This window comes from Bombina bombina, chromosome 5 (genome assembly GCF_027579735.1).
Source record: "Bombina bombina isolate aBomBom1 chromosome 5, aBomBom1.pri, whole genome shotgun sequence".
NCBI classification, from domain to species: domain Eukaryota; kingdom Metazoa; phylum Chordata; class Amphibia; order Anura; family Bombinatoridae; genus Bombina; species Bombina bombina.
In genome coordinates, this window is record NC_069503.1 from 1,090,013,256 (window position 1) to 1,090,024,057 (window position 10,802).

At 35.9% G+C, this 10,802-nt stretch overlaps 1 protein-coding gene across 1 annotated transcript in view; it reads right to left on the minus strand.

The window, feature by feature from the left end:
• ZFAT (zinc finger and AT-hook domain containing) overlaps positions 1-9,395 on the minus strand; it is a 478,376-nt gene extending 468,981 nt beyond the window's left edge. Inside the window, exon 1 of the mRNA XM_053715378.1 lies at positions 9,245-9,395. Within this exon, the coding sequence (XP_053571353.1) occupies positions 9,245-9,341 (97 nt within the window). The 5' untranslated portion in view covers positions 9,342-9,395. The remainder of the gene's footprint in view (positions 1-9,244) is intronic.
• Positions 9,396-10,802: the final 1,407 nt, after the last annotated feature.

The following is a 10,802-nucleotide window of genomic DNA, read 5'->3' on the forward strand; positions in this document are numbered from 1 at the left end:
TTTTTATTATTTTTGTTTTTTCTTTGTTTTTGCCACCTTCAATTTTTATTTGTATATTTTTTTTGTGTTTTGTTTCACTAGTCTCACTGTGTTCTTGCAAATTCACTTTCTGGGCTCTCCTATAGGGTCTTCTGGATTTTTTTAACCCATAAGTATACCTTGTTATTAGCATAATCTTTGCTATCTCTTAATAATTTAGAGTGTTTAGTATTTTTAACTAGTTGTTTGGCTTCTTCAACTGCCTCTTTAAGCAAGATGTCAAAGGTAGCATATTCAGAAACTTCCTTAAACTTATTCATTTCAGATTGTGTCTTTACAATTTCCTATTAATTTGACTAGTTGTTCCATTTTATATTTAATTAAAAGTCCCATTAGACGTATAGCACAGTCTGTGAGTATGTTATTCTATTATAAATTCTTTATTCTCCACTTCGAAGGTAGGACACTTCTGCAACCTTAGGCCTCTTTGCACCATCCTCTTTATGTATTTATCAAAGAGCCAGTTATCCAGGCGTAACCTCTGTTCTCTGGTTTTAAGCCTCTACATTGTTTGAAAAAGATCTGTTTGTTTTACATTGTCAGAGTCCCCTTTAAAACAGGTCTTCTAGGTCAAGGTGGTCAATGTTCCAATCGTCTGTGGTTTGAGTGAGTAAGTCTTTATGTGATTCTAATTCCATTTTTCAAAAAGTTATATAAACAAAGATTTCTCCTTTTATATCAATAGGTAAAATGTGTGATGACTTGTGAAAGGTTTTACCTTATCTATCAGCATATATGAAAAAATGAGCTTGCATATAGAGGAAGTTCAAAATTTAACTAAGGTAGAGCAGGTCTCACTATTTTTCTATTCAAATAGAAGAATAGTGAGACCTGCACTACCTTGTTTCATTTTGTGAATATATATATATATATATATATATATATATATATATATATATATATATATATATATATATATATATATATATATATATATATATATATATATATATATATATATATATATATATATATATATATATATATATATATATATATTGCATACCCAGAAAAAAAATAAGTATTTATTTTTCTAGTTGCACTAGATTGATATATATTGATGAATGGTGGGCAATTTAACATTAAAAGGATATTAAAACGCCTGTTGCTTTTAAATAAAATGTGTGCTTGTCCCATGATGCATAAGAGGCCAAAAAGCAAAGTATCCTACAAAACATTTTGAAAACCTAGGTTACACTTAAAGGGATATGAAACCCTTTAAGTTTCATATCTCTTTCTTTCGTGATTCAGATAGAGTATGCAATTTTAAGCAACTCATATTTGCTACTATTATCAATTTAGCCACCAATCAGAAAGCGCTATTCAGGTGTTTCATTAAATTAGAAAGTTGCTTAAAATTGCATGCTCTACTACCGAAATCACGAAGGAAAACATTTTGGTTTCATATCCCTTTAAGCCTCTCTAGTGTATGTGGAAAAAAAAAAAAAAAAAAAACACACAAAAAGCAACAGGCTTAATATATAAAAAAGGAAAAAAAATAAGCCACTGAAATGTTAAAAGACCAGGAAATTCCTAACGTACGTCACAACCCTTGGAAGATTTTTTTTGTAACATTCATGATCCATTTCATTCTGAAATGCTCACAAAACACAATAATATTAATAGACTAATTATAAAGTTTATGAACAATGCCAGAGGGGGGGCGGGGGGATTTATAAAGTTCCTCATACATATAACATTTATACAACCATGCATACAGAACAAAGCTGATTTCACATTAAATATTGAAGGGACATGAAATCCAACACATTTCTTTTTCTTATTTTTTATGATTCATTTAGAGCATGTGATTTTAAATAACTTTCCAATTTACATCTTTTATCCAATTTACTTCATTTTCTTGGTATTCTTTTTTGAAAAAGCAGTTATGCACTACTGGGTGCTATCGGAAGACATCTGGTGAACCAATGGAGAGGCATTTTTGTGAAGCCACCAATCAGCAATTAGCTCCCAGTAATGGATTGCTGCTCCTAAGCCTACCTAGATATGCTTTTGCTTTTCAACAAAGGATAGCAAGCAAGTGAAGCAATTTAGATAAAAGAAGTAAATTTTAAAGTTGTTTAAAGTCACATGTTCTGTCTGAATCATGAAAGAAAAAAAATTGGGTTTCATGTCCCTTTAACAACATGATACCTTTAAAATCCCAAATTAATAAAACCAACAAAAATAACATTTTTATAATAATAATTCAATTAGTAACATTTTGGAAGTTCAGAATCTAGACAGACAAACAATATTTGCATTTTGTAAAAGAAAAGAAAAACAAAACAATCAAATATTTTCTAAGTTGTCCTCCGGAGCTTTGTACTATAACAGCTGTCCTTGTAGCTTGTATAGAGAGGTAAGCCGTGCTTGAATAAGCCCTACTATAAATATATTATACATCATACGCTTGACTAACATGCATTATAGCAGCATTACAAAGTGAGACGAAACAAAGTTCTGCAACCACTACCTACAGAGAGAGTGTATAATATATCTATATAGGATCCATTTTAGCAACTGCTTACGAAGACAAGTTTAGTTCAGTTTATGAGTCTTTGTTTTCCTCCACTCACAGTAGCAGCACCACATAACAGTTCTTAAAATGTGAGACACTTTGTTCTGAGCCCTTACTAGATACAAGCAATTCCTTTGAGCTACAAAGTCTCTTTTCCTTCTTTAACAATCACACAGTATCTCTACCCTTCTGTCTGAATCAACCTCCCGGCCTAAGAAATGTTTCCCTTTTAAAGCCTGTATGCTGTAATCATGAGGCACACCTGTGGTTTATTGGCTGTAATACAAAAACCTGGCCTGGGCTTTAAACAGCTTTTATAGCGATTTGAGTACGGACCCACCCTGATTTCCAGATACACTAGGGCAGGGGTCAACAAATCTGTTTAAAATTTATGAGCCAGTAATAATATTTAGGAGCCGTACATATTTTAATGAGCCAGGCAGTGGTATTTGTGAATAGATTTTTGGAGAATAACCCAAAAAGTTAGGAGCAAGTGGCTACCTGGGTTTGTCGAGTCCTGCTCTAGGGAACCAGAAACAATTAGCCCATAAAGACACTTTTCTTGGGTTTAACCCCTTCATGCCGGTGTGCAAGTGCTAAAATTGGAACAAAACACTTGCTGGAAAAATGAAATCGTGCAATAGTCGATGCTATCATGTAATTTCAAAACCGGCATCAGTTCATGGGGGACTGCAAGCTGATAGGCACGTCCCCAGTCTGATTTTTCATTGTGCAAAAAGGGGAAGCTGCAGGACACCATATAAGGTAGGAAATTCCATGCCGCCCTAACAGCATATAGAGGTTAATCAGTAGAAGAAAACAATATAAATCAAAATTCTGTTAGATCACAATCTTATGAAAAAGCAACAAATGTATCTACAAAAGCCCCCATGGATTTTAATGGTAAACTTTGTAGAAAAAGCTCAAGTATAACTTTTCTACAGGATTGTGATCAACCCCTTGTTCTGATATACCTTCCCTCTACTACCAACCAATCCCATTAAACTCATATTTATTATCATACGTATATTAAATTGTATAAGCTTTAGATTACAACATAAACAAAGTTATAAATAGAAAGCAGGACCATTCTGTAGATCTGCCTTTTATTTTCCTATACCCAGATTTCCGATTAAGAAAAATCCCTCAACATGATGTTATGTATCATTCTATTGTCCTCAGTATTATATTTTAAATATTAGCCATAGCATTTTATAAGTGAGCACCAATTTCTGCAGAACATCAGACGGTAAAAAAATAGGCATATGAATTTGAACAAATCTGTGTGTGTTGAGCTTTGACGGAAATAAAGCCGGTGTTCTAAAGGATAGTGACTACCGCGTAGGAATGTGTATACCTCGTTATTTCCGGTCACTTCCGGTGAGGTATAATCAGCTGGTGGAGGTTTGTGGCGCTCACTGCGCATGCGCTAGAGGCCCAAACTCCTTACAACAGCTGATGCGAAGATACAAAGAATGATGTGGCACGCGCCGCTTGTTCATTGGGATTTTGTAACCAGTAACGTGCGCGTGCCACATCATTCTTTGTATCTTCGCATCAGCTGTTGTAAGGAGTTTGGGCCTCTAGCGCATCCGCAGTGAGCACCACAAACCTCCACCAGCTGATTAAACGTCACCGGAAGTGACGTAGTATACAAATCTCCATGGTATACGGATTACTTTAAGACACCGGCTCCAAAAAGAACCGATGGCGCCCCTTATCTCAATACTTTTGTTTGTTTAGCTTTTTACAATCTTTATTTAAAGCTAATTAGTCTTGGTTCTTGTAAACACATTTTTCTCCACAGGAGTGAGCACAATGCTATTTATATAGCACACATGAACTAGCACTGTCTAGCTGCAATGCAAGATTGTAAAAATATTCATTTATTTTTAAATCAGAGATAAGGGGCGGCCTTGCAGGGGCTTAGAAACAGGCAATCAAGAGTTTATAAAGTATATTAATATAACATGTTGCTTATGCAAAGCGGTTATCTATCTTTTTAAATAAAAAAAACAATCAAAATCAAGTAGACTCTGCCCCTTTAACAATTATAACATAACTGTGTATGGTCAAATATACAGAAATGTATAAAAATAAAATTAAAACTTAGAAAGACAGACTAAGCCTAGTATATCCCCCTAAATGTAAATTGTATAATCTGAACAAAGACAAACACACTCTTCTCGCAAGGTTTGGCATTTAACCCCTTTGAGGCGCATGACGGGCCCTTCTGGTCATGCAGGGGATCGCCGATCAATCACGGTTTACGGTAGTGGCCTACTTGGCTTCATGGGAGTGCCGGTGACATTACCACGTATGCACATGGTGATGTCACAAAGGGGGCAGAACCAGGAAGCTCAGTGTAGTTCATTTGTTTTCAAACCTGTCTTCAGGCCTCCCTAACAGGCCACATTTTGAGGATATCTGAAATGGAGCACAGGTGAAATAATCAGCTGATTAGTAACCATGGTTATTTTAACTGCTCTTTTCTAAGGTAATCCTTAAAACCTGGCCTGTTGGTGAGGCTTGAGGACAGGTTTAAAACCCAGTGGTGGAGCTGCATGTGCGGGGTTCTTCAATCCCCTCAATCTCAGCTCCCATAGCAGCTACAAACCTCCAATATCCCTAATTTAAAAGAGAATTGCCTGCTCTTTCAAATGATTGTGGAACTGTAACACACAACAGATAAGAAAAAAAAAACATGGGGATTTGCTTGGGAATGGGTCATATGTGCATTAAAAAAAAATGGTATATGTAGATACCCCTAAGAAAGTTTTTTTTCCTAGTAGACAAGCACCACTTGAATTTTGTCTGTCTAGGCAGGTGATCACTGTTTAAACAAAAAAACGGAAGGAGAGGCGCCAACCATAAAATAGTATTGTAAAGACGATCACAGGTAGACACAAATTCCTCCCCCCAGTAGTAAGATATACTCACAACTGGAGCGGCACAAACACAGTGCCTATAATAGCAGATCGGGAATATTCGGGGTCGACCGACAGACACACAGGGGCCAAACACGTCACCCGAAATCCTCCAATCGGTAAGTGAATCACTCCAATACACCAACATGGCTGTTGGTGTATCTGTGGGTCATTCACTGAAATTTGATTTACAATATGGTTTAAAATGTAGGTAGCAAAAAAGCTCAAAATTGTCACAGCACTGGGGTGAAAAAAGGCTTAGCAGCAAAAGGGTTAAAAGGGACACTGAACTCAAGTTTTCTTTTGTGATTCAGATAGAGCATGCAATTTTAAGCAACTTTCTAATTTTCTCCTATGATCAGATTTTTTTTAATTCTCTTGGTATCTTTATTTGAAATGCAAGAATGTAAGTTTAGATACCGGCCCATTTTTGGTGAACAACCTCGGTTGTTCTTGCTGATTAGTGGATAAATTCACCCACCAATAAACAAGTGTTGTCCAGAGTACTGAACCAAAAAAAAAATAGCTTAGATGTCTTTTTCAAATAAAGATAGCAAAAGAACAAAGAAAAAAATTAATAGGAGTAAATTAGAAAGTTGCTTAAAATTGCATGCTCTATCTGAATCACAAAAGAAAAAATTTTGTATTCAGTGTCCCTTTAAAGATGCAGTACAATGTTACACAAAGCAAGGTTGATATTAGGCACATATTGTAGAAGCGACAGACAAAATAGAAGAATTCAAGAATGTCTGGAATTAGAATCTGACCTTCAGTAAAATGCACACTAAGCTTTCTATGAAGACTAGAGCGGTTATTAAATTATTACACAAGACTAAGTAAATGTAGTTCACTAATCTCTGTGTAAACAATGTTTAAAAAAAAAAAAAAAAATAAAAAAAAAAAAATAAATAAAAAAAAAAAGTGTTTTAAAGAAGGGCTCAAAATGTATGAGCAAGACCATAAAATTAAAAGACAGCAGCTCCTAAATTAAAGTGTGAGTTGTTTGCGGGGAGACCTACTGCATTGCAAAGCAGGGAATACTCACACACTACAGGCTGCTTGAAGCCCAATCTGTCCTCCATGTTACCGACAGCTACAGCTGGCATTGCTTGTGAAATCAAGTGCCTAAAACCCTCAGTGTCATAACATTGCTAAAGCAGCCTCGCAGGAGGTACCATTATTCTTTATTTATAAAGCACCAACAGATTCCGCAGCGCTGCCCATAGGTACAAGGATAAAAGTACAATGGAGAAACAATACAATAAAAGACAAACTTTTACAGACAAATACATGGGGAATTGAGGGCCCTATTCCCGTGGGAACTTACAATCTAGATGGACTAGAGGAAGGGCTTGGCTAAAGTTGGATATGTATTGGATAAGGGGCCTAGAAAGGATACAGTGCACAAGGCTAAATTATAGATATCACATGCAGATACCCGAGTGCTTTGGGTGTGTGAAATTATAATAGAATATAATCAAATAAAAGAATTTGTTGTTGCTAGAAATAACCAAGTGTAATTTAAGGCTACCTTTCAAGAGAAAACAAAAATTGCTAAACATAAAAAGGGGTAAAACCAGCGCGATAGACTTAAAGGGACAGTCAAGTCCAAAAAAAAAAAACCTCATGTTTCAAATAGGGCATGTAATTTTAAACAACTTTCCAATTTACTTTTATCACCAATTTTGCTTTGTTCTTTTGGTATTCTTAGTTGAAAGCTAAACCTAGGAAGGCTCATATGATAATTTCTAAGGCCTTGAAGGCCACCTCTAATCACATGCTTTGTATTTGCTTTTCACAGCAGGGGAGAGCTAGTTCAGGTAAACCCTATAGATAACATTGTGAGCACGCCCGTGGATTGTGGCAGACACTGCACTAATTGGCTAAAATGAAAGTCAATGAGGTTCATTTTTGAAAATAGACCAACATTTATCCTTTAAAGCTAAAGAAATTATATTTTTTACAAATCAATACTGTACTGTAGAAATCTGGCCTGTATCCAGTCCCTGGGGATAAACAGCCCTGAATACAACACCATTTTGTAAGTATCGCTAGCTATTTTACCTGTAAGCTACAGCCTGCAGGTACTGTGGACTCCTGCTCTCTCTTTAAGGCCTTTCAACTTTAAGTATATTTCAAAGTGGGCATTAATCAGTATATCCAATCTAAGTGTATACATTCCATTAGTATGAAACAGAAATTGTATAAATACATTATATTTGCTATGAAAGGACCACATAACACCTGTGTGTGACATTTAATCAGTTTTCTTATGAGCTTTAGCATGTTTGTACAATTCTTTTCTACACCTACTCAATATCCTTTTAAATAATGCTGCCAAGAGCCCTCCCATTTTTTGTCCTCTACTTTTTGAGCAATTAAAAATGTTTGCAACACTTTCATGCAGCAAATATGTTCCCTCTGCATTTCATTGAGATGAGTAAGTTAGTAGTTTTATGTACAATAATTTCCTTGCCACTGTTTATGTAAATCATGCACAGCATTACATATTTTCTTTTAAAGAAATAAAAATGCACATTGGCAGTGACCATGTGCTATTATCAACAAGCATGGCAGCCTCCAGAAGCTACGTATTATGGCTCCCATTACTTGCACTTTTGCGTATGCTGTAACTAACTGACCCAGCACTGATGGCATAATTTGTGATGTTGCCAAGTCTTGAGAGCATGTGCATAGGTGTAAACAAAAATGATAAACGAGCATTTTTAGTTACAAGCATGGTAGGATCTCTTATACTCAAATGGTATCATGAGTATAAATATTACAATATGTATCTTTAATCTTGCAACAGATTATCAGAAGAGTGAACTTTATTAGAACAGATTAACACCTTCTTTGCTACAATTGTTTTTTCAATAGTCAAACTTTAGCTGTAAAATTACTTGTTTGGTTGAGCCAGTGCAGACTTGAGTCTGGAGATGACAAGGCTTGCTAATGATGTTGTGTTAAAAAGATCTCCATTGTTTGACTTCAGCAGAAATTATATGATAAACTGCAAATTAGGGAGAAAGATTTGGCAAAGTTAGGCTAGTAAAGACTGCCATATGCTCTTGGCAGGACTGGAAAATAAAAACTCTCTCAAGACAAATTACAGGATTATAAATTATATGACAGAGCTTTTTTTTTATACAATTCGTATCTAAGTATTTTTTATTACAATCTTAACGTGTTTACCGTCCCTTTAATATACTCCCCACAGCCCAGCATACACAAGGCTTGTAAAATTATAGTGTACACACGTTGTTCTCATTATTACAAGCTAAGTCTTAACAATTATGTCAAGTTATATAGTTGTTATAACGTTCAGATTACTTGATCTCACATAACATTGTTGTCATTTACTTGTAAACAGAGCGCACATAAACCTGCACAGCCATATTTTGATCTGTACAACGTTGAAGACAATTAAAAGCTTCAATATTACTGGACGATGGTCTATGGGGGTTGTGCGTTTGTTACTTGACAGCTGTGACACTTCCCCGCCTCATGGCAGCCCGTTCCAATGACACCTTTACTTATTCTGTGCAAAACATCAGGTGCTGTAAGTGTCGCTCTGGAAATAAGGTTACATGGGGGGACTGTGAAAGGAGAAAACACAGGGACCCTATTGTCTCCCACGCTCAGGGGCGCCCGGAGCTTTCGTGACAATCACTTCAGCGCCAGTTCTCTGCACAACTTTACAAGCCTCACAACACACCCCTGTTACGTACACTGACCGCCACTTCCTACCCCTCACCTCCGCTCTCCTCAAGTTGTCTCTGGTTTCTCAGCATCCCACAGGCCGCGGATACGGATGTATTATCTCCACTAGAATCATCACCGGGAAGCTTCATCGCTCTGCTCGGAGCTTCGGCAGGACTCCCCTTCCCCGCAGTTCCCACAGAGCTTCGTCCCTACTCCGCCCACTTGTCAAGCTAGCCAATTACATGTCGCTACGTCATCACGCCAAAACACGCGATCCTTCGATTACTCAAGAGACGCAGACAACCAGCAGGAACTGGCTATGACATGTGACTTCCTCTCCAAGCACGAACCGCCCACTTAGAGGCGGGATTTAACGTCACGTGATATTGACAGTCATCAACCAAAAAAAAACTCAGGTTTACCAAATGGGCTTTGTTTGTTTATTTTCTTTTTAAAGCTCCATAAAATGCTCTAATTGGTTAGGTTATTTTATTAATATTAAAGGGACACTAAACCCAAAAGTGTTTTTTCATGATTCAGATAGAGAATATAATTTTAAACAACATTCCAGTTAACTTCTATTATCTAATTTGCTTCATTCTTTAGATATCGTTTGTTGAAGAAATAGCAATGCATATGGGTGAGCCAATCACACAAGGCATCTATGTGCAGCCACCAATCAGCAGCTACTGAGCCTATCTAGATATGCTTTTCAGTAAAGGATATAAAGTGAATGAAGCAAATTAGATAATAGAAGTAAATTAGAAAGTTGTTTAAAATTGCATGTTCTTTCTAAATCATGAAAGAAAAAAAAAATGGGTTTCATGTCCCTTTAATTATTGTATGTGGCTATGTGTTTAACCCATACAAATCGATTAAACACATAGTTAAAATAGTGAAAGAGCATAGACATGCTTCTGGGAGCTAGAGAAACACATCTGGAGAGCCAATGACAAGGGGCATATGTGCATATACACCAATCACTAGCTAGCTGACACTAATGCATTGATATTCCTAAACCTACTTTGGTTTGCTTTTCAATAAATTATAGCAATGGAATAAAGTAAATTAGATAATAAAGTTAATTTAAAAGTGTAAAATGACGATGTATCTGAATCCTGAAAGCTTATTTTTGACTTTCATGTCCCTTTAAAGTTAGTAATTTAGTCTAACATATCTTAAAGGGACACTCAAGTCAAAATTAAACTTTATGATTCAGATACAGCATGCAATTTTAAACAACTTTCCAATTTACTTCCATTAACAAAATGTGCACAGTCCTTTTTATATTTACACCTTTTGAGTCACCAACTCCTACTGAGCATGTGCAAGAATTCACAGCATATACGTATATGCATTTGTGATTGGCTGATGGCTGTCACATGATACAAGGGGAGTGGAAATAGAAATAACTTTGCAATTTATTTAACAAAAATCTACTACTCATTTGAAGTTCAGACTAAGTGCTATTGCATTGTCTTCTTATCATGAATTTGTTGATTATGCAAATCTACTGTATTGACTGGTCCTTTAATAAATAAAATATACTCAAAAATTGATGAGAGAAAAACTTATTGGCTCATATATATCAAGCTATAATATCAATTGGT